The 24,791-nt window shown below is 37.6% G+C and overlaps 1 protein-coding gene across 3 annotated transcripts in view; it reads right to left on the bottom strand.

Moving 5' to 3' along the window:
• PEX1 (peroxisomal biogenesis factor 1) overlaps positions 1-24,791 on the bottom strand; it is a gene marked incomplete at its 5' end in the record, with an annotated part of 68,200 nt that overhangs the window by 34,952 nt on the left and 8,457 nt on the right. For 2 of the 3 annotated variants that reach the window (XM_079711107.1, XM_079711109.1), the window contains 8 exons: positions 394-490; positions 4,609-4,741; positions 5,897-5,979; positions 7,102-7,205; positions 7,436-7,559; positions 17,260-17,379; positions 19,272-20,038; positions 20,137-20,251. In XM_079711107.1, the coding sequence (XP_079567233.1) occupies positions 394-490; positions 4,609-4,741; positions 5,897-5,979; positions 7,102-7,205; positions 7,436-7,559; positions 17,260-17,379; positions 19,272-20,038; positions 20,137-20,251 (1,543 nt within the window). The remainder of the gene's footprint in view (positions 1-393; positions 491-4,608; positions 4,742-5,896; positions 5,980-7,101; positions 7,206-7,435; positions 7,560-17,259; positions 17,380-19,271; positions 20,039-20,136; positions 20,252-24,791) is intronic. The other variant, XM_079711108.1, reaches the window with a different exon arrangement.

Here is a 24,791-nt window from a genome sequence, read left to right as displayed (position 1 = left end):
TAGCCACCCACTTTCCCTCCCCTGAGGCAGCCACCCCACGGGTTTCCCAAAGCAAGTCAGAGGGAATCTATACCCATTAGAGTATATTCTAGATACTAACTTTCTCAGAGTGGTGTAAGTTGGAATTTTCAGGAATATAGTCTACAAAGAGTTTTGGCTAGGAAAAAAAAAAAAAGGCCTCCATCAAATATGGAGAGTTTTAAAATTTTTATTAGAAACACTAAAAAACATTAGAAGGACAAAGATTTAAACTTTCTAAGTAATTTTAATGACTAAATGACCAACAGAAAAGTTAAAGATTAGATATTTGTATTTACTAGATTACCAGCATTAAATAGTAACATTTCTTTCTACCAGAAAAAAGATTTATGTAGAGTATTACCATATTCATACCTCGTAAAGCTTTACAGTCAACTATTTCCACATGGGCATCCAACACGTTAAATGCTTCTTTACAGATTGCCTTCGCTAAAGTTGATTTTCCACTCCCCTAGAAAATAATTGCTTAAATTAGAACTCTCAATATATTCAGTCACAGAAATAGCCCCTGTCACTGTGATAACCACCAAGATTCAGCCTCATCAATCAAGTATATACTACACAATGTTATATAACAATTACATCTCAATACGGCCAGGGGAAAAAAAGAAAATCCACATCCCTGATTATAAAATAACATTTAAAAAATACGAAATAATTGTAAATACTTAGTAGAGAAAGGTAAAAAAAAATCTGTAATAGGGGCTTCCCTGGGGGCGCAGTGGTTGAGAGTCTGCCTGCCGATGCAGGGGACACGGGTTCTTGCCCCGGTCCAGGAGGATCCCACATGCCGCGGAGCGGCTGGGCCTGTGAGCCATGGCTGCTGAGCCTGCACGTCCGGAGCCTGTGCTCCACAACGGGAGAGGCCACAACAGTGAGAGGCCCACGTACCGCAAACAAACAAACAAACAAACAAAAAAAAACTGGAATCATCCCACATCACAGAATTAATTGCTGTCAACTGTTTTACTGCATCATCCTTCCAGACACTCCACACACATTTTTATGCAAATTTATGAACATGGGATTACAGTATTCCTGAGGGTTTATAATAAATCATTGTCCTCTTTATCAACAGATATAGAGCTGCATCAGCTCCCTAGTACAATACCACTGTGAGGATGTACTGGACCATAATGTGTTTATCAAGACCCTTCCTGGTGTATATTTATGCTACTCTCACTTTTTAACTATTATAAGTAAAGCTAAAATAAATATCCATACATATATGTTTACTTATTTGTCAGATTATACCTTCAGAATAAATTTCTAGAAGTGTAATTACTACATCAAAAGGTATACATATTTAAATTTTGCTAAACATTGCTATAAGTGCCCCTTAGAAGACTGAACACTGTTAGGTTTTTTTTTTTTTGGATTCTGTGTTCACTTTTTGTAACATCTTTATTGGAGTATAATTGCTTTACAATGCTGTGTTTCTGCTTTTTAACAAAGTGAATCAGCTATATGTATACATATATCCCCATATCTCTTCCCTCTTGCATCTCCCTCCCTCACACCCTCCCTATCCCACCCCTCTAGGTGGTCACAAAACACCGAGCTGATCTCCCTGTGCTATGTGGCTGCTTCCCACTAGCTATCTATTTTACATTTGGTAGTGTATACATGTCCATGATACTCTCTCACTTGGTCCCAGCTTAACCTTCCCCCTCTCCATGTCCTCAAGTCCATTCTCTATGTCTGCCACTGTTAGGTTTTTATAATTCTTTTAATATAGGTTTCCTCCCTCAATCTACTACTATTTCTTTCCTTTTTTTCCCCCTAATAAATTTACTTATTTTTGGCTGCGTTGGGTCTTCATTGCTGCGTGTGGGCTTTCTCTAGTTGCAGCAAGGAGGGGCTACTCTTCATTGTGGTGCATAGGCTTCTCACTGTGGTGGCTTCTCTTGTTGTGAAGCAGGGGCTCTAGGCGTGCGGGCTTCAGTAGTTGTGCAATGCGGGCTCAGCAGTTGTGGCTCACGGGCTCTAGAGCGCAGACTCAGTAGTTGTGGTGTACAGGCTTAGTTGCTCTGTGGCATGTGGGATCTTCCTGGACTAGGGCTTGAACCCGTGTCCCCTGCATTGGCAGGTGGATTCTTACCACCAGGGAAGTCCAATCTACTACTATTTCTCACCATTGTTGCTTTGTCTAGCTTTAACACCCCTGCACCAGCTGTAATATTTTGCTTTTCATTACTGTGAACTGGAAAAAACAGCCAAGCTTATTGTGCAAAGTCTGAAATTTAGCAGGCATTCAACAATACTACCATCATTATAGTTTACAGAATTGCTTTTATATTTAAAGTCACTGGACCCCAAAGAATAAAGAAATTAGGGGTGCTGGGGTATAGGCCCCACCTGTCACTTTTTGCTGAATCAGAGGGCCTTTTCTCTCACTCAAAGTAATTCACATTTGTATAGCACCTTTCATATATATTATTTCTCTTAAGTGAGGTTAATCCTAAAAGGCAGGTTAAGAAACTGAACACTGCCTGAGGTCACAGCCAGTAGGTATATAACAAAGGTGGGACTCAAATTCAGGTCTTCTACTTGCTGTTTCTATTAATCACGCTACCTCTATGTGAGACGGTGGAACTCTGGTTTCTGAATCAATAGGATATTGTTTTTCAAAATAAATATTCTACCATGATGATATATTTTGAAATTTGACACAGGTAATCTAGAAAACATGTAGAGTAGTTGCTATATTTTACCAGCCTTGCATACCTGGAATAAACCCTACTTGATTGTGGTATATAATTCTTTTAATATATTGGTTGATTTGATTTGCTCATCTTTTGTTGAGGATTTTTGCATCTATGTTCATGAGAGATATTAGTCTGTAGTTTTCTTGTAATGCCTCTGTCTGGTTTTGTTATTAGGTAATGCTGGCCTCACAGAATGAGTTAGGAAGTATTTCCTCTGCTTCTATCCTCTGAAAGAGACTGTAAAGAATTGGTATAATTTCTTCCTTGAGGGTTTGGTAGAATTCACCAGTGGACCCATCTGGGCCTGGTGCTTTCTGTTTTGGAAAGTTATTAATTACTGATTCAACTTCTTTAATAGATATAGACCTTTTTATATTGTCCATATCTTCTTGTGTGAGTTCTGGCAGACTCCTTGTGTCTTTCAAGGAACTGGTCTATTCATCTAGGTTATCAAATTTTTAGGCACAGAGTTGTTTATTACTATTACTACTTTATTATCCTTTTAATGTCCATGGGATCTGTACTGATATCCACTTTTTCATTTCTTATATTAGTAATTTGTATCGCCTTTTTTTTTCTTAGCCTGGCTAGAGGCTTATCAATTTTACTGACCTTTTCAAAGAACCAGCTTTTGGTTTCACTGATTTTCTCTACTGATTTCCTGTTTTCAATTCATTGATTTCTGCTCTAATTCTTATATTTCTTTTCTTCTGCTTAAATAGGATTTAATTTGTTCTTTTTCTAGCTTCCTAAAGTGGAAACTTAGATTATTGGAGTAGTTGCTATATTTTAAGTAAGAATCAAAAGAGAGCAACTGGGCTAGTAAGAGGGAAAAAAAGTTATGATACTAGAGTTAAAAGTGAATAGAAATGAAAAAGCCTTATAATTTTGAATTGAAAAAAAGCATAATACTCACAAAGACCACACTGTAGCCCTGGAAAAAATACTGCATTGGTAGAGAATAAAACTGTAAGCCCCTTAAAAAGGCAGGGAACCTCTCGCAAGACTGACAAAGATTAAAACAAGAGAAATACAAATCACCAATAACAGGAAATGGGACATCACAACAGATTCTGCACCTATTAACAGCACAGTTAAGAGAATGCTACCAACAACTTTATGCTCATAAATTTGACCAGTTCCTCAAAAACTACAAACTACCAAATGCCTGCCAAAATGAAACAGACAATTAAGGACTTTGAGTTTATAAAGAATTTATAAAGAAATCTCTAGGCCCAGATGGTTTCAGTGGAGATTTTACAAAACAGTTTAAAGAATTAACATCAATTTTATACACTCTCTTCCAAAAACAGAACAGGAGGGAACACTTTTCAACTTATTTTACGAGGCCAGTATTACCCTGAGAGCAAATCCAGACAAACGCAGTACAAAAACAGAAAACTATAGGCTAATATTGCTCATGAACTTACATACAAAAGTCCTCAGTAGAATATTAGCAGACAGAACCCAGCAATGTGTGGGTTGGCCAAAAAGTTCGTTTGGGCTTTTCCATAAGATATTATGGAAAGAATAACAGACCACGACCAAGTGGGATTTATTACAGATTTGCAAGGTTGGTTGAACATTTGAAAATCAATCAACCTTATTTACACCCTACCAACATCCTAAAAAAGAAAATTCATACAATCATATCAATTGATATAGAAAAAGTACAGGGAGACCATCACCTTATTCATCACCACGTTCCCAATATCTAACAGCAGGCACTCAAAAATATTAGTGAATGAATGAATGCTTTCCATATCTGGTATCAACAACCCTATATGATAGATGATCAAAACCCAAAGAGAAGAATTAAAAATTGCTGATTAGTGAAAATGAGCACATTTTAACCACATACCTTTCCTCCCGTGAGTAAAAGGGCTCCGTTTCTAAGTCCTGCCACAAGGGCCATCAGCTGCCGAGACAAAGGGCGTCCTAGGAGGCTATGAGTGATGTGCTCCACGGAGGAGACGCCTAAGGAGTTCACTCCTCTGCAAACATGTAAATTGCATGATAAAACACTGAAACAGGGTAAAATCTAGCTATAAAAAATTCTGAAACTTTTCTTCCCAGGCTACTTAATGAGTTAATAAGAAGAGTAAAATCTTAAAAATGCTCCCTTGAAAGTAAAATGAATTAATGCCAACTGAGTCACAGATTTTAAAACTATTTTTATTACTTTCAAACATGTGCAGTAACTAAAAGTTTTGTCCTAATAGGACTCCTTAAGGAATTTGTCTTAATGCATACAAATATCCCCCTGAAAATGATTTCTGGTTTGTCATCCAACATTATCATAAATGGGTGCTTTTAAAGTGTTAGCATAATTGAAGACTTATTTCCTCTTAAACGTCATTTTTGAAATCCAGTTTCAATCTGTAGATTATAAAAATATGAACTTTGACCTACTTCCTGACTCTGACTGCCAGTTTATTTCTGAAAATAAATATCATAAATTCCTAAAATTAGTCTGAACTGAAGAGATTTTACTTTATACTTGAATATTATGCCACATTTAAGCATTGTTACTTTATAGTTTATCCTTTTACTAAAACATTTATAGACTATACTATTACAGGAAATCAAATCACTACTACTGTATCTACTAAAGGCCTCTGTGAAGAATTCTAAGAAGTAATGTTTATGTGAGATTCTTATATTGTATTAAGAGCTAAAGAAATTGAGGAGGTTCTTTTCAGGTTTGTTTGTCTTAAAGTTGAGGAAAACACTAATAACCCCAATCAGTACATCAATAAGATAGTGAAGGAATAACTTAATTTGAAATATTTTTAAACATTCAACTAATGTTTTTGGATTTAACTTTTAAAATTAATTTATTAATTTTAAAGGATTATTGTTTTATTCAAGCATGTATGATCCAGGTCATATCTAGTTGACTCTCTTTTCACAAATCAAATCTCAAAGTAAAATTTCTAATAAGTTTCAGACTTTTAGTTATCTAAGAAGAGAAGGCAAATTACAAAGCCAGGTGTGAAAACAGAAACAATCCTTGAAAAAAATATTTACTATTGCATTAGTAAGACTAGTCAATGATATTAACATCTAATTTAACATTTACACATAAAGCCCTGGCAAAGATAATGTCAAACGTGTCTAAACATGCTAGTTTGGCCATAACTTCTTACCCCAAGCAGTTCAGCTTTAAAAAAGGAAGAATAAAGTCAATTTCCTCACTGTTTTCTTCTTTTACCATAGGATCCAGAAGGACCTATAGTAGCAAGGAAAAATCAATTTTACATTTCAAAGTTATACCTTTTGCCTGTTTTTCTTGGGTCCCAGGAAACTGAATTGCTGATTCTGTTACACCAGAGAGAAAAGATATATTGTACATGCGAGATTATAACTTAAAATAGCCCTAACAATAATAATTTACTCATCCAAGGAATATAAATATTTATAGTTAACAAGCAGTAAAGAATGTCATCTTCTTAATACAGTTTACAGATATATCTTTATTTGCAATTTTGATTTGTGTCACATTTATTTCTTTTCACAATCTTACACTTGTATCTTCTCTGAATGGTATTCCTTAAATTATATTTCAAAAGTAGACAAATAATGTCTAATTTCAAACCACCAAAATTCTAAATGACTAGAGGATCTTTAATTCTATAAGGACAAGAGTGAATATCCTAACCAAAACATAATATTCTAAAAGGAGCACTTTAAAAATATTTCTGGAAGTGATCTGATAATATTTGTTAAGAGTTGAGAAATAAAGAACTGACAAAATAACATGGGTTGTGCAGCAAAACTGCAAATAAAAATATGGATTAAAAAAATTAAACCCCTAAGCTAAGTTTTCATTTATTTCAGTACTAGAAGATTTTAAAATCATGATCCACTTGCCAGTTAACACGACCAATTCTATTCTTAAAACTTAACTGTGTGGAGGCATCAATTTCAAATTTAGGATAAATCAACAATTTGTTTAGATAAGTTAAAGAGATTATAGAATAAAATATTTTAAGTCAAGTTATTCCTTATTCTTTTTTTTTTTTTTTTTTTTTGTGGTACGCGGGCCTCTCACTGTTGTGGCCTCTCCCGTTGCGGAGCACAGGCTCTGGACGCGCAGACTCAGCGGCCATGGCTCACGGGCCTAGCCGCTCCGCGGCATGTGGGATCTTCCCGGACTGGGGCAAGAACCCATGTCCCCTGCATTGGCAGGTGGACTCTCAACCACTGCGCCACCAGGGAAGCCCTATTCCTTACTCTTATCATTCAAGTTTCTAATACACTTTAGGATGCAAGGTAACAGGTAAATTCATACTTTAGAATCAATCACATGTGAAAATATTATTTCATTAAATATTCAATAGCATGTCATTACTTGTATTGTCATCTTCTGTAGCAGATTGGTACTCAACAGAAAAAGAGTTTCTTCTTTTTCCTTTTCCCAAGAATGAACTATATTCAGAGAAAACTCCTTCAACCCTATTAAAAGAAAGGTAATAAATGTAGTTAGTACTGAAGCTGAGATGTAATAATTTAAAATTTAAATTTATTTAAATTTAAACAGAGCCATTCTTTGATACGTAAAATCTACTGTTTAATATCATTATTAGGTTTCCTGTTCATACATATCACAAGTTGGAAAAACAATGAAAAAATTTCTGACTTCTTTAATAGGAAAAATATTGAAATAACAAATAAAATATGCTCACCATCTTTCATTTCCAACTTAATATATTCTTCCTCTGATACTAGCAGAGGAAGTGTGGTAGTAGTAGACTGCTGTAGCCATGAATAGAACACAGTTTTTATGTCTTCTTCACTTATGTCTTTAAGCTGCCAGAGGAAAGGAAAGAACAGTAATGATATTCTAATACATGAACTTAACCTTAATATTCTTATTTTAACACCTTGTCTTGCCAATAAAATGATGTTCATAGGCACAGATTTCGGATTTGACGTTACAGTATGAGTACAGCACAGCCTGAAGAAACATTTACACAAGTGGCAAAGTTTTAAACGCTCCTTTTCTCTATGCCCAGTGATACACACACCATAATCTAGCTCACTTGATAACCATTCCAGCCCCATTCTCCCTTGCCTCCCTCTACTGTAGAGCAAACTCTAGAGTGGGAGAGCAAACTCCTCTACTCCCAGCTTGGATCTGTGTGTGCATGCATGTGGCTGCACTCTGGCCAATGCTTTACAATCAGCAATCCATGGGAAAGCCTTCTCTTCCTAATTAAAAGGGAGAGAAACCTTGCAAGGAGAAGAATTTTGCTTTGTGCCTTTCCTTCTGCTGCCAAGAATGCAGACGTGATGCGTATTACTACTGCAGATGTCTTGCATCTAAGAGGAGGAGAGGCAAAGGCTAAAGATGGCAGAAGAAAAAGACCAAAGGAGCCTAGATCCTTGGTTACATGGTTTAACCCCTTTGAGCTCCTCCAAACTTATTTGCGCATGAGAAAAATAAACATTTTATATGTTAGTGTCACTTTCTTTTTTTTCTGTTAAGATGGCTGACGTACTCAACAAGTAGAGTGTTAATAAATTGTTCAAAAGGTATTAAGAAATTCTGAGAAAAACACTGCCAATTTTTGATGCTTTTAGATTAAGTTTTAAAAATCTATTTGAAATTAAAAACAGAATAACAAAAATTCATATATGAAAGATAATTAATATCTGCCTAGGAAAATAAACCTCTATTCTACCATTTATCAACTGGTCCATTTCTGTTCTCTCTCTTCATTCAGAGTCAAGCTTAGACCCACTGATTAAGCTCAGCTGAGAATATGCTTACCACCAAAAGCAAGCTAAACTAAGAAAAGGCATCATTTTCCCATTCTTAAAAATCACAGAAATAGTCAGTTACTTCTTTGAATATTATTGTGCAATGGGATTAAAGACCTAAAGGAAGTCATAAAATGAAAATGAAAACTATTTAAAATCAAGACTTTTAGGATCAGAAAGCAACTCATAGTTCCTCTAGAATCAAACATCCTTAAGTCCTAAGTGATATGATCAGCCCAGAGAGACCTTCCAAGGTCATAAAGCTTCCATTAAAGTATACAACTCAGGACAGGAAAGAAATTCAGTAGTAATATTCCATTCCTGACACCAGAAAAAAACAAAAAAAACAAAGAAACAATGAGCAGTGGCTAATTATTTTTGTACATAAGACCTAAATTTTGAAATAAAATACCAAGATCAATAACCGAGGCAAAAGCAGAGCTCCTGTAAACTTAAAAAAGAAAACTTAAAAAAAGTCAAGAGCCATGGAAGTTCCCTGTTCCAAAGACTTTTATAATATGGTCTACATGTTTAAAGATTTCTTAAGAATATCAAGGTAATATATATAGAAAGCAAAATATCTGACTTTAAAAATCCTGGAGTTATCAAGACAATGTTAAATTTCCTTCACATATTTTTAAAAAAGATACTAAGCAACTAGACAGAGACAAGATGGTAGAGTAGAAGGACTTGAGCTCACCTTCCTCTCAAGGAAACACCCAAATCACAACTGTTATATAACCATCTACAAAAAAGACTAGAACCTACCGAAAAAGATATTCCATGCCCAAAGATAAAGAAGAAGCCACAACGAGATGGTAGGAGGGATGCTTTTGCAATATACTCAAATCCCATACCTGCTGGGTAGGCGAGCCACAAACTGGAAAATAATTATATTGCAGAGGTTCTCCCACAGGAGTGAGAGTTCTGAACCCCATGTCAGGCTGCCCAGCCTGGGGGTCTGGCATTGGGAGGAGGAGCCACCAGAGTACTTGGCTTTGAAGGCCAGTGGGGCTTAAGTGTAGGAGCTCCACAGGACTGGAGGAAACAGAGACTCTACTCTTGGAGGGTGCACACAAGGTTTCACATGCACTGGGACCCAGGGCAAAATAGTGACACCATGGGAACCTGGGCCAGACCCATCTGCGGGTCTTAGTGAGAGTTTCCTGGGGAGGTGGGGGGTTGGCTGTGGCTCACTGTGGGGGCAAGGACACTGGTGGCAGAGGCCCCAGGAAATATTCATGGCATGAGCTCTCCCAGAGGTCACCTTTTGGCACTGAGACCTGGCCTCACCCGAGAGCCTGCAGGCTCCACTGCTGGGACGCCTCAGGCCAAACAACCAACACGGTGGGAACACAGCCCCACCCATGAGCAGAGAGGCTGCCTAAAGTCTTCCTGAGGCCACAGCCATCTCTAAACACACCTCTTGACACAGCCCTGCCCACTAGAGGCACAAAATCCAGCTCCACCCACCAGGGGGCAGGCACTAGTCCCTCCCACTAGGAAGCCTGCAGAAGCCCCCCGGACCAACCTCACCCAGCAGGGGGCAGACACCAGAAACAAGAAGAACTACAATCCTGTAGCCTGAGGAACAGAGACCACAAACACAAAAAATTAGAAAATATGACACAGCAGAGAAACCTGTTCCAGACAAAGGAAAAAGATAAAACCCCAGAAGAACAACTAAGTGAAGTGGAGATAGGCAATATACCTGAAAAAGAATTCAGAGTAATGATAGTAAAGATGATCCAAAATCTTGAAAAAAGAAAAGAGGCACAGACTGAGAGGGTACAAGAAATGATTAACAAAGAGCCAGAAGCTTGAAAAAACAAACAGATGTACAATACAATAACTGAAAGGAAAAATACACTAGAAAGAATCAATAGCAGAATAAATGAGGCAGAAGAATGAACAAGTGAGCTGGAAGACAGATTGGAGGAAATCACTGCCGCAGAGCAGAATAAAGAAAAAAGAATGAAGAGAAATGAGGACAGTCTAAGGGACCTCTGGGACAACATTAAAAGCACCAACATTCACATTATAGGGGTCCCAGAAGGAGAAGAAAGGGCCTGAGAAAATATTTGAAGAGATAATAGCTGAAAACTTCCTTAACTAATGCGAAAGGAAACACTCACTCAAGTCCACAAAGCACAGAGTCCCAGGCAGAATAAACCCAAGCAGGAACGCACTGAGATACATGTTAATCAAACCGACAAAATTTAAAGACAAAGAGAATATATTAAAAGCAACAAGGGGAAAGCAACAAATAACATACAAGGGCATCCTCATAAGGTTATCAGCTGATTTTTCAGCAGAAACTCTGTAGGTCAGAAGGCAGTGGCACAATATATTTAAAATGATAAAAGGGAAAAACCTACAACCAAGAACACTGTACCCAGCAAGGCTCTCGTTCAGATTTGACGGAGAAATCAAAAGCTTTACAGACAAGCAAAAGCTTAGAGAATTCAGCATCACCAAATCAGCTTTACAACAAATGCTCAAGGAACTTCTCTAGATGGAAGAGAAAAGGCCACAATTAGAAACAAGAAAATTATAAATAGGATAGCTCAACAGTAAAGGCAAACATAGAGCAAAGGTAGGAAATCATCCACATACAAACATGATACCAAAACCAGCAATCATGAGAAGAGGAGAGCATAAATGCAGGATACTGAAAATACATTTGAAATTAAGAGACCAAAACTGAAAACAATCTTGTATATATGTACACTGCTATATCAAAACCTCATGGAAGGGCTTCCCCGGTGGCGCAGTGGATGAGAGTCCGCCTGCTGATGCAGGGGACATGGGTTCGTGCCCCAGTCCAGGAAGATCCCACATGCCGCGGAGTGGCTGGGCCCGTGAGCCATGGCCGCTGAGCCTGTGCGTCTGGAGCCTGTGCTCCGCAACGGGAGAGGCCACAACAGTGAGAGGCCCGCATACCACAAAAAAAAAAAAAAGAAAAAGAAAAAGCAATCCAAACACAACACTAAAGATAGCTATCAAATCACAAGAGAAGAGAACAAAAGAGGAAAGGAAGAAAAAAGACCTACAAAAACAAATCCAAAACAATTAACAAAATGGCAATAAGGACATACATATTGACAATTACCTTACATGTATTGATAAATGGATTAAATGCTCCAACCAAAAGACACAGACTGGCTGAATGGATACAAATACAAGACCTGTATATATGCTGTCTACAAGAGACCCACTTCAGATCTAGGGACACATACAGACTGAAAGTGAGGGGATGGAAAAAGGCGTTCCATGCAAATGGGAATCAAAAGAAGGTTGGAATAGTAATATTCATATCAGACAAAATAGACGTTAAAATAAAGACTGTTACAAGAGACAAAGAAGGACACTACATTAATGATCAAGGGATCAATCCAAGAAGAAGATATAACAATTGTAAATATATATGCACCCAACACAGAAGCACCTCAATACATAAGGCAAATAATAATAGCCATAAAAGGAGAAATTGACAGTACCACAATAATAGTGAGGAACTTTAACAACCCACTTTCATCAATGGACAGATCATCCAGACACAAAATCAATAAGGAAACACAGGCCTTAAATGACACATTAGACCAGATGGACTTAATTGATATTTATAAACCTTCCATCCAAAAGCAGCAGAATACACAATCTTTTTAAGTGCACATGGAACATTCTCCAGGATTGAGCACATGCTGGGACACAAAGCAAGGCTCAGTAAATTTAAGAAAATTGAAATCATATCAAGCATCTTTTCCACCACAATGCTATGAGATTAGAAGTTAACTACAAGAAAATAACTGTAAAACACACAAACACATGGAGGCTAAACAATATGCTACTAAATAACCAATGGATCACTGAAAAAAATCAAAGAAGAAATTAAAAAATACCTAGAGACAAATGAAAACAAAAGCATGACAATCCAAAACCTACAGGATACAGCAAAAGCAGCTCTAAGAGGGAAGTTTATGGCAATACAATCCTACTTTGGAAACAAGAAAAATCTCAAATAAACTACCTAACATGACATCTAAAGCAGCTAGAGAAAGAACAACAAACAAAACGCAAAGTCAGTAGAAGGAAAAAACCATAAAGAGCAGAGCAGAAGTAAGTGAAATAGAGACAAAGAAAACAACAGAAAAGATCAATGAAACTAAAACTGTTTCTTTGAAAAGATAAACAAAAATGATAAATCTTTAGTCAGACTCATCAAGAAAAAAAAGGAGGGCTCAAATCAATAAAATTAGAAATGAAAAAGAAGTTACAATGGACACCACAGCAATACAAAGGATCGTAAGAGACTACTACAAGCAACTATACACCAATAAAATGGACAACCTAGAAGAAATGGACAAATTCTTAGAAAGGTACAATCTTCTAAGATTGAACCAAGAGAAATAGAAAATATGAACAGACCAATCACAAGTACTGAAATTTAAACTGGGATTTAAAAACTTCCAGCAAACAAAAGTTAAGGACCAGATGGCTTCACAGGCAAATTCTATCAAACATTTAGAGAAGAGTTAACACTTATCCTTCTGAAACTATTCCAAAAGGTTGCAGAGGAAGGAACACTCCCAAACTCATTCTATGAGGCCACCATCACCCTCACACCAAAACCAAAAATATCACAAAAAAAGAAAATTGCAGGTTAATATCACTGATGAACACAGATGCAGTAGTCCTCTACAAAACACTAGCAAACTGAATTCAATAATACATTAAAAGGATCATACACCATGATCAAGTGGGATTTATCTCAAGGATGTAAGGATTTTTCAATATCCACAAATCAATCAGTGTGACAGACCACATTAACAAATTGAAAAATAAAAAACATATGATCATCTCAATGGATGCAGAAAAAGCTTCTGACAAAATTCAACACACATGTATGATAAAAACTCTTCAGAAAGTGGGCACAGAGGGAACCTACCTCAAAATAATAAAGGCCATATATGACAAACCCACGGCTAGCATCGTCATCAATGGTGAAAAGCTGAAAGCATTTCCTCTAAGATCAGGAACAAGACAAGGATGCCCAGTCTAGCCATTTTTTTTTTCAACATAGTTCTGAAAGTCCTAGCCATGGCAATCAAAAAGAAAAAGAAAAGGAATCCAAATTGGAAAAGAAGTAAAACTGTTGCAGAAGACATGATACTATACATAGAAAATCCTAAAGAGGCTACCAGAAAACTACTAGAGCTCACCAATGAATTTGGTAAAGTTGTAGGATACAAAATTAATACACAGAAATCTCTTATTTCTATACACTAAAAACAAAAGATCAGAAGGAGAAATTAAGGAAACAATCCCATTTACCACAGGAATAAACATACCTAAGGAGACAAAAGACCTCTGTTCTGAAAACTGTAAGACACTGATGAAGGAAATCAAAGATGACACAACCAGATGGAAAGATATACCATGTTCTTGGTCTGGAAGAGGCAATATTGTCAAAATGACTATACTACCCCAGGCAATATACAGATTCAATGCAATCTCTATTAAACTACCGACAGCATTTTTCACAGACGTAAAACAAAAAATTTTTAAATTTGTATGGAAACACAAAAGACCCCAAACAGACAAAGCAATCCTGAGAAAGAAAAACGGAGCTGGAGGAATCAGGCTCCTTGACTTCTGACTATAACACAAAGCTATAATAGTCAAAACAGTATGGTACTGGCACAAAAACAGAAATATAGATCAAAGGAACAGGATAGAATGCCCAGAAATAAACCCATGCACCTATGGTCAATTAACCTATGACAAAGGAGACAAGAATATACAATGGAGAAAAAATAGTCTCTTCAATAAGTGGTGCTGGGAAAACTAAACAGCTACATACAAAAGAATTAAACTAGACATTCTCTAACACCATACATAAAAATAAAGTCAAAATGGGGCTTCCCTGGTGGCGCAATGGTTAAGAGTCTGCCTACCGATGCAGGGGACACGGGTTTGTGCCCCGGTCCGGGAAGGTCCCACATGCCGCGGAACGGCTGGGCCCGTGAGCCATGGCCGCTGATCCTGCACGTCCGGAGCCTGTGCTCCACAACAGGAGAGGCCACAAGAGTGAGAGGCCCGTGTACCGCAAAAAAACAAATAAATAAATAAGTAAAGTCAAAATGGATTAAAAAGCTAAATGTAAGGTTGGACACTATAAAATTCTTAGAGGAAAACACAGGGAGAACACTCTGACATAAATTGCAGCAATAGCTTTTTGAATCTACTTCCTAGAGTAATGAAAATAAAAACAAAAATGGGACCTAATTAAACTTAAAAGCTTTTGCACAGCAAAGGAAACCATAAACAAAACAAAAAGCCAACGCACAGAATGAGAGAAAATATTTGCAAGTGATGCGACACACAAGGGATTACTCTCCAAAACATACAAAAAGCCCATGCAGCTCAATATCAAACAAAAAACAAAAAACCCCACCAACCCAATAAAAAAATGAGTAGAAAAGATCTAAATAGACCTTTCTCTGAAGAAGACATACAGGTGGCCAAAAAGTACATGAAAAGGTGGTCAACATCACTATTAGAGACATGCAAATCAAAATTACAATGAGGTATCACCTCACATTGGTCAGAAGAGCCATCATCAAAAAGTCTACAAACAATGAATGCTTGAGACAGTGTTGAGAAAAGGGAACCCTCCTACACTGTTGGTGTGAATGTAAATTGGTACAACCATTGTGGAGAACATATGGAGGTTCCTTAAAACCTCCAAAAAAAATAGAACTACCATATGATCCAGCAATCCCACCCACTCCTGGGCATATATCCAGAGAAAACCCTAATTTGAAAAGATACATGCACCCCAGCGTTCACTGTAGCACTATTTACAATAGCCAAGACATGGAAGCAACCTAAATGTCCTTCGACAGAGCAATGGATAAAGATGTGGTATATATATATACAATGGAATATATTTAAAAAGCCATAAAAAAGAATGAAATAATGCCATTGCAGCAACATGGATAGACCTAGAGATTATCATACTAAGTGAAGTAAGTCAGACAGACAAAGACAAAGATCATATGATATCACTTATATGTGGAATCTAATAAAATGATACAAATGAACTTATTTACAAAACAGAAACAGACTCACACACTTCGAAAACAAACTTACGGTTACCAAGGAGAAAGGTGGGGGGGAGGGATAAATTAGGAGTTTGGCATTAACATATACACACTACTATATATAAAATAGATAATCCACAAGGACCTAGTGTACAGCACAGGGAACTCACTCAATATTCTGTTATAACCTATAAGGGAAAAGAATCTGAAAAAGAATGGATATATGTATATGTATAACTGAATCGCTTTGCTATACATCTGAAACTAATGAAACATTGTAAATCAACTATAATATAAAATAAAAATTTAAAAAAACCCTAAGATCAATAAACAAAAAGTTCAAAGAAAACTACAAATCACTGTATACTGTTCAGCCAATGTGTTAAATGCTCAGTTGCATACTATTATGGAAATGGCATTTATTCTATTTGTTTTCTTCTTCTCTAGTCACAAAATATAAGCTATCTTACCTGGGGTTTCATCAAGTAGAAAGATCTGTTAAAATGGTTATATAATGACCCTGACATAATGACCATCGATATCCAGAGGTTCCAGAAGTATCACTCGAATTATCAGAGAAGGATTAAATCATGTCTGGAATTTTTAAAACATATAATAATTTTCCTGTATTATAATTCTCTGAGAACTGGTAATCTAAACTGGTACAGATGATGATACCCTATTAAAAAGATTTTAAAGTTAAGTTCCATACCTCATTTCCTGACCATATCAGTTTCTACTAAATTAACAGTGTTGAAAAGCAAAACAATCTAGCTCTCTTTTACACTGCAATGTTAATACTGAAACATAAGAGAATTTTTTTAAAGATTACCCAGATGTAGCAAAAATATCAATCTTTTAAAAGCCAAATTATCCGTATTTGCATTGGCACAATATACATGTGTATTGCTTATTAAAGACTTCTTGGTTTCTCAAAAAGTTAAACATAGAATTGCCATATGACCCAGCAATTCAACTCCTAGGTATGTACCCAAAAGAACTGAAAGCAGGGACTCAAACAAATACTTGTACATAAGCATCCACAGCAGCACTATTCACCATAGTTAAAAAGGCAGAAATAACCCGTGTCCATCAACAGATGAATGGATAAACAAAATGTGGTATATACATACAATGGAACATTATTTAGCCATAAATAGGAATGAAGTTCTGATATAGGCTATAGTGTGGATGAACCCTGAAAAACATGTTAAATGAAATAAGCAAGACACAAAGGGCAAATATTGTATGATTCCACTTACATATAAGATCTAGAATATGTAAATTCACAGAGACTGAATACAGATGAGAGGTTACCAGGAACTGGGGGAGGGAAGGATGGGGAGTGACGGCTTAACGGGCACAGAGTTTTTGCTTGGGGTGATGGAAAAGTTTTGGAAATAGATAGTGGTGATGATTTCACAACATCATAAATGTACTTAATGCCACTGAACTGCACACTTAAAAATGGTTACAATAGCACTTTATCTTATATATATTTTACCACAATAAAAGAAAAAGAAAAAAAGACTTCCTTGCCCTTCTAGCATAAAGGAGTACATTCTTATTATTTAACTAAAGCAACTAGAAATTTTACAACACATGTAAAACTGTGATGTAACATATAAATCTGAACTCACTAAGTTTTCTCTAGGTTGTAATTTTAGAAATCTTGGAATTTTAGGGGTAATTTCCACTGGAGTTATTCTGACTACTGCATGCATTTCTATATTTAGTCTCTTTCTCAGGTCATCTGGAATCTGAAATATATAAAAATAAATTAAAAATATAAATATGTTAAAAGCTTGATTAAGAAATACTCCATAGCATGCATACTGATGTTAACTTCTATCAATTCAGGCGAACGATAGACGCTATCACGATTTATAGTATAACCAGATGGGCGTTCAGGTACTGTTATAACACATATCAATTTTTTCCCTACATTTCTTTTTACATCCTCTTCAGAAGGTGATCAGTTTTGATCTATCCAGTCAAGCCTGTTTGAGTACCTGATGGCAGCTACTGCCACTCCTCACTGGTCATTCTCCCAACCTTTAAAGCAGAATGGGAAGTGCAGGCTCCTCACTGCCATCTTACCTGCTCTCCAGGACTTGACCGTTATCCCTTTTTCACCCTGTCCTCACCATGTAATATCAAGGAAATAATGGTATTTCCTACCTAATGGCAGAACCATTAATAGAAAGAGATGTCATAGTAAGTTCAGTGTTAGACAATTTGATTTTGAAGATGCAGTGGGATCTTCTTAAGTAAGAGATTAGAGCTAACAGAAAATATGAGGCATTGCTGGAGCTTTAGAAAATGATGTAGGCTGAGAGATTAAAATTTTGTAAGTCGCCTACATAAAGGTCATAGGTAAAACTGTGAGAGTAAAAGAAATCTACAAAGGAGACCCCCTTTCCTTCCCATTGTTCTTCCCTGTCCTAACAATTTCCTCCCTCCTCACCCTGAAGTTTCATTTCACAATTGTTCAGAATTAGGTTCAAATAACGGGGGCTGGTGACTCACTTCATATAAAATTTGTGTTAATATTTGAGGCCAGGGACTTCCCTGGCAGTCCAGTAGTTAAAACTTCACCTTCCAATGCAGGGGGTGTGGGTTCAATCCCTGGTCGGGGAGCTAGGATCCCACATGCCTTGTGGCCAAAAAACCAAAACATAAAACAGAAGCAATATTGTAACAAATTCAATAAAGTCTTTTAAAAATGGTCTGCATCAAAAAAAAATCTTAAAAAAATATATATTTGAGGCCAGGATGAGAAGGTGAAACGCTAGTTGCTCTACTTTGCTCTCCATCACACACAAGTTAAAGAGCCAATACCAGCAGGGTAAGGACCTTCTGGGTACATATGAATCCAGGTCGTCTCACGTAGTGTGTCTCTCCCTACACTGGGCATTTCCCCCAATACATAACAAGTCCTTCCTTTGATTTCAAGAACTTGGAAACACATCTTCTGCAGGCATTAAAGATGTGAGGCTTGGGCTTCCCTGGTGGCGCAGTGGTTGCGAGTCCGCCTGCCGATGCAGGGGACGTGGGTTCGTGCCCCGGTCTGGGAAGATCCCACATGCCGCGGAGCGGCTGGGCCCGTGAGCCATGGCCGCTGAGCCTGCGCATCTGGAGCCTGTGCTCCGCAACGGGAGAGGCCACAGCAGTGAGAAGCCCGCGTACCGCAAAAAAAAAAAAAAAAAAAAAAAAAGATGTGAGGCTTTGTAGGGCACTCCATTCAAAGCATGAACTCAAGAGTCAGCCTGCCTGGGTTTGAATCCTAGTTCTAATTATTAGCTAAGAACCCCAGGCAAATAATTTTGACCTCTTTGGGCCTGTACCAATCTTAGCTTATGCCTGTCCAAGTTTACTCAGCCAGGAAATACACAAACCCTACCCAAACAAGGACTTTACCCTGCAATCAGAAATGTGTCCCCGCAGGAACTTTAGATACTATTTATTATACTGGTTTTCAATTTGTATATAAAATACTATTTTAGTTCATAATTTGGGGAAGTTCAAGCAACATAAAATTACTTCCTCCCTAATTATAAGGTTTATACTAACCCATTTGCTGTACACCAGAAATTAACACACCACTGTAAATCAACTATATTTCAATTAAAAAAAAAAGATTTATACTAACCCAAACTTTCCCGAGATGAAGGGCTTCTAAGTTTTTGGTGTATTTAATGGCATTCTCCAATTCCTCAAGTCCATTCCAGACTACCTTTAGCACACAGGCATTGCCACCTTCTTGACTATGGTCTGGGCTACTCTGTTTTCGATCTAGTGGTTCTGACATCTGCTTCTCTTTTTCAGGTGACAGGACATTTTGCTTCATTCTACTTTGCTGTTGCTTTGGAGAAAGTAGTTTAACTAGCTTTCCATAGGTCACAGTAAAGCTGGGCTCCACATCAAAATATTCCTGGTCCCATGGAAATACATGAATGGCATAATGTTTGTGAAACAGAGAAGTTGCTGATGCGTTACATATGCTGGGAGGCTGAGATTTACATACTCTGAAAATATTATCCAGAGGAACAACTTTTGACTGCATATTTTTGAATGCATTGATTTCAGTTAACCCCCAGGATGTGTCTTGTTTCTTCTGAGACCCAAAAGAAAAAATGCTTCCTATCACAGTCCATAAGCTTGGTATTAATGATGAGTCAACTGTATCCTCTGAATCTGTTTCTTTAGACCTAGTGGCTCCTACAGTATTTGATTGAAGTTGCTTGGTTTGAAGTTCTCTTGTCAATCCTTTTTGGTCTCCTCCATAATTATGAAATTTTCCATGTGCATTATCTGCTTTTGAAAACGTATTCTCTTTGGCTTCGTGGGTCTTTGGCTGAATAAGGAGTTTGCTATCAGTTTCCAGCCTTCCATAAGGAGCAGCTGGTATTAGTGCAACTGTGTAGAAAATAAAGGTCATTAGTGTGCATTTACCTCTGCTTTGGATTCAATGCTACTGTGAAGAGTATGATGGAAAATATTACAATGGCACCTACCAATCCGGATAAATATGTAAGTTTGCTGATCAACCCAAACAGGAAAAATGGCTTTTGGAAAAACTATTCGAATTTGATCTAGAAGATGCTGTTCAAGGGAAGCAGCATGCAGCTCCTAGAACCAATAAACAAAAAGATCAATTCACTTTACATTTTGTCTATTCCAGGCCTAGTAAGGAAATCTCAACTCATTCTTATAAATCAAACCAACTCAGAATATATAATGCCAGTCACAGAAGAGAAATCTAAAGACACTGATATGTTGGAGGATCCGATCAAGATGGTGAAGGAGGAGGACAGGGAGCGCACCTTCTCCCACAAATACATCAAAAATACATCTAACATGTGGAACGGTTCTCACAGAAAATCTAGTGAACGCGGGCAGAACACCGCAGACTTCCAAAAGGGCAAGAAAATCTCCATGTAACTGTGTAGGACAAAAGAATAAAGAAAAAAAGAGAGAAAGGAATCGTGACAGGACCTGCGCTCCCGGGAGGGAACTGTGAAAGGTTTCCACACACTGGGAAGTCCCCTCACTGGTGGGAAGATCAGCTGGGACAGAGGGGGAGCTTCAGAGCCTCAGAGGAGAGCGCAGCAACCAGTTTGCAGAGGGCAAAGCGGAGAGAGACCTGCACAGACAGTCAGTGTGCTGCCCAGCATTCCCCAGCCTGAGATGCTTGTCTGCTGCGGCAGGTGGGGGCTGGGTGCTGAGGCTTGGGCTTTGGAGGTCGGACCTAGGCAGAGGACTGGGGTTGGCTGCATGAAGACAGCCTGAGGGGGGCTAGGGTGTGGTGCACCACAACCGAGGGAGTACAGGAATAAGCCTGAGCCCACCAGAGAGGTAAGGTGCCATTGTTGGGGGGCGTGCAAGGAGAGGGGCAGTAATACCATTGGAGCTTCTTTCTCCACATGTGCACTCTCAGGCAGCGGGGTATAGCCTGCGTGCGCTTGGGGGGCGGGTATAAGCTGCCACTGCTATCTTGGACTGCAGAGGCAGGTGCAGACCGCTGCCGCCACCAAGTGTCCCGCGCCTGGGCACCAACCACTGCCCCTCCCCTCCTGGAAGCGTGCACGGGCCATGCACCTGCATGGTCCCGTCAAGGGGATAATGGCCAGCACACATTGAGGAAAGAGATGGCAAGCACCCAAACCAAAACAGTCCTCACGCCAAAAAAATATTAAACCCACACAAGCTATGCAGGGATGCTTCCGCATATAAATAGCCCTCCAGGACTAGAGTAGATAACTGTCTCTCCTCAACTCACAGAGTAAGAGAAATATAAGCAAAATGAAGAAGCAGAGGAAACACTCCCAGTTGAAAGATCAAGAGAATTCCCTTGAAGGAATAAACAAGGAAACAGACCTCTTCAGTCTAACAGACACTGATTTCAAAAGGAAGTAATGAAAATACTGAAGGAATTAAGAAAGGCTAGAGACAGAAGTGCAGAGTACTGTAAAAAGGAAATACAAACTATAAGGAGGAGCCAAGACAAATTAGAAAATTCATTTGCCGAGACAAAAGCTGAGCTAAAGGCAATGAATACCAGAATGAATAGTGCAGAAGACAGAATAAGTGATCTGGAAGACAGAATAATGGAAATTACCCAATTAAAACAGCAGACAGAAAGCCTAATGAAAAAAAATGAAAGCAATATTAGAGACTTATAATATAAAGCATCTCAATCTACACATAACAGAGATTCCAGAAGAAGAAAGAGAAAAGGGACTGAAAATGTATTTGAAGAAATTATGGCTGAAAACTTCTGAAACCTAAAGAAGGAAACAGATATCCCAATACAGGAAGCACAGAAACAAGATGGACCCAAACAGACCTACACCAAGACATATTATAATAAAATGGCAAAAGTTAAAGATGAAGAAAGGATTCTAAAGGCAGCAAGAGAAAAACAAACAGTTAATTACAAGGAAACCTCCATTAGGCTATTAGCTGATTTCTCTACAAAAAACACTGCAGGCCAGAAAGGAGTGGCAAAATATATTCAAAGTCTTGAAAGGGAAAAATCTGCCATCTAGAATATCCTACCCAGCAAGATTATCATTTAGAATAGGAAGAAAAATGAAGAATTTTTCAGACAAGCAAAAACTAAAATAATACAGCAATACTAAACCTATCCTCAAAGAAATATTAAAAGATCTTTTCTAAATAGAAAAGAAGAACATATAGGAAGGAAGAAATCATGATTGGAAAGTAAACCACTTAAATTAGCCAGTATATAGATCAAAAAGAGAGAAAAAAAAACCCTGTCTGTGAAAGTGATGATAAATACAAGGAACAGCAAAAGGATAAACATGAAGATGTAAAAAAGGACATCAAAAAAAAAGATTCTTTTTTTTTAGAACGTGTTTGAGCCTATATGACTATCAGTCTTAAGCAAGCAGACATAGGAAGGGGTTAACATACTTGAAAAACAGGGCAACCACAAATCAAAAACATACAATAGATTCACAAAAAGAAAAGAACACAAACATAAAATAAAAGGAAATCATCAAACCACAAAAGGAAAAACAAAAAGGAAGAAGAAGCAAAGAATCAACTGAAAAACAAGGTTTAATATAGCAATAAATAACATATGTATCACTAATTACCTTAAATGTCAGTGGACGAAATGCTCCAATCAAAAGGCAGAGTCGCAGACTGGATTAAAAAACAAGAGCCTACAATATGCTGCCTACAAAAGACCCACTTTAAGGTAAAGGACACACAGAGATTGAAAGTGAGGGGATGGAAAAAGATATTTCGTGCAAAAGGAAAAGAAAGTGAGGGGTCACAATACTCATATCAGACAAAACAGACTTTAAAGCAAAGGCTAAAAGGAAAGATAAAGAAGGAAACTATATAATGACAAAAGGATCAAAACAAGAAGAGGATTTTACACTTGTCAGCATATATGCACCCAGTATAGGAGCACCAAATACATAAAATAAAGTCTAACAGACATAAAGGGAGAAATTGATGGGAATACAATAATAGTAAGAGGCTTTTAACACCCCCTCACATCAATGGACAGATCTTCTAGTCAGAAAATCAATAAGGCAACAGACTTTATGCAATCCTTATCATATTACCTATGACATTTTCCACAGAACTATTACAAATAATCCAAAAATTTACATGGAACCATGAAAGACCCAGAATTGCCAACGCAATCCTGAGGGGGTAAAAAAAAAAAAAAAAAAGCAGGAGGCATAACTCTCCCAGACTTCAGACAATACTACAAAGCTACAGTAATCAAAACTGTGGTATTGGTATAAAAACAGACATACGGATCAATGGAACAGAATAGAGAGCCCAGAAATAAACCCACACACTTATGGTCAATTAATCTTTGACAAAGGAGGAAAGAATATAAAATGGGAAAAAGACAGTCTCTTTAGTAAGCGGTGCTGGGAAAGTTGGACAGCTGCATGTAAATCAATGAACTTAGAACACACCCTCACACCATGCACAAAAATAAACTCAAAATTGCTTAAAGACTTAAGCATGACACCATAAAACTCCTAGAAGAGAGCATAGGCAAAACATTCTCTGACTAAACTGTATCAATGTTTTCTTAGGTCAGTCTCCCAAGACAATAGAAATAAAAACAAAAATAAACAAATGGGACCTAATCAAACTTACATGCTTTTGCACAGCAAAAGAAACCATAAAAAAATGAAAAGACAACGTACAGAATGGGAGAAAATATTTGCAAATGATGCAACAGACAAGGGCTTAATCTCCAAAATACACAAACAGCTCATACAACTCAACAACAAAAAAATAAATAACCCCTCTGAAAAATGGGCAGAAGACCTAAATAGACATTTCTCCAAAGACATACAGATGGCCAGTAGGCACATGAAAAGATGCTCAACATCACTAATTATTAGAGGAATGCAAATCAAAACTACAATGAGGTATACCACCTCTAACTGGTCAGAATGGCCGTCATGAAAAAGTCTACAAATAACAAATGCTGGAGAGGATGTGGAGAAAAGGGAACCCACTACATTGTTGGTGGGAATGTAAGTTGGTGCACTCACTATGGAAAACAGTCTGGAGACTCCTCAGAAAACTAAAAATAGAACCACCATATGATCCAGCCATCCCACTCCTGGGCATATACCTGGACAAAACTATAATTCAAAAAGATATGTGCACCCCAATGTTCACAGCAGCACTATTCACTGTAGCCAGGACATGGAAACAACCTAAATGTCCATCAACAGATGAATCAATAAAGAAGATGTGGTACATATACACAATGGAATACTACTCAGCCATAAAAAAGAACAAAATAATGCCACGTTGCAGCAACACGGATGCAATGAGAGATTATCATGCTAACTGAAGTAAGTCAGAAAGAGAAAGACAAATACCATATGATATCACTTATATGTGGAATCTAAAATATGGTACAAATGAACCTATCTACAAAACAGAAAGACTCACAGACACAGAGAACAGACTTGTGGTTGCCAAGGAGGAAGAGGGAGGGAGAGGGATGGCCTGGGAGTTTGGGGTTGGTAGATGCAAATTATTACACTTAGAATGGATAAACAACAAGGTTGTACTGTATGGCACAGGGGACTATATCCAATCTGCTGGGATCAACCGTAATGGAAAAGAACATAAAAAAAAGAATGTACATATG

This window comes from Hyperoodon ampullatus, assembly GCF_949752795.1.
Source record: "Hyperoodon ampullatus genome assembly, chromosome: 9".
Classification (NCBI taxonomy): Eukaryota; Metazoa; Chordata; class Mammalia; order Artiodactyla; family Ziphiidae; genus Hyperoodon; species Hyperoodon ampullatus.
Note: the sequence above shows the minus strand (reverse complement) of the source record. Positions and strands in the feature narration are given on the sequence as shown.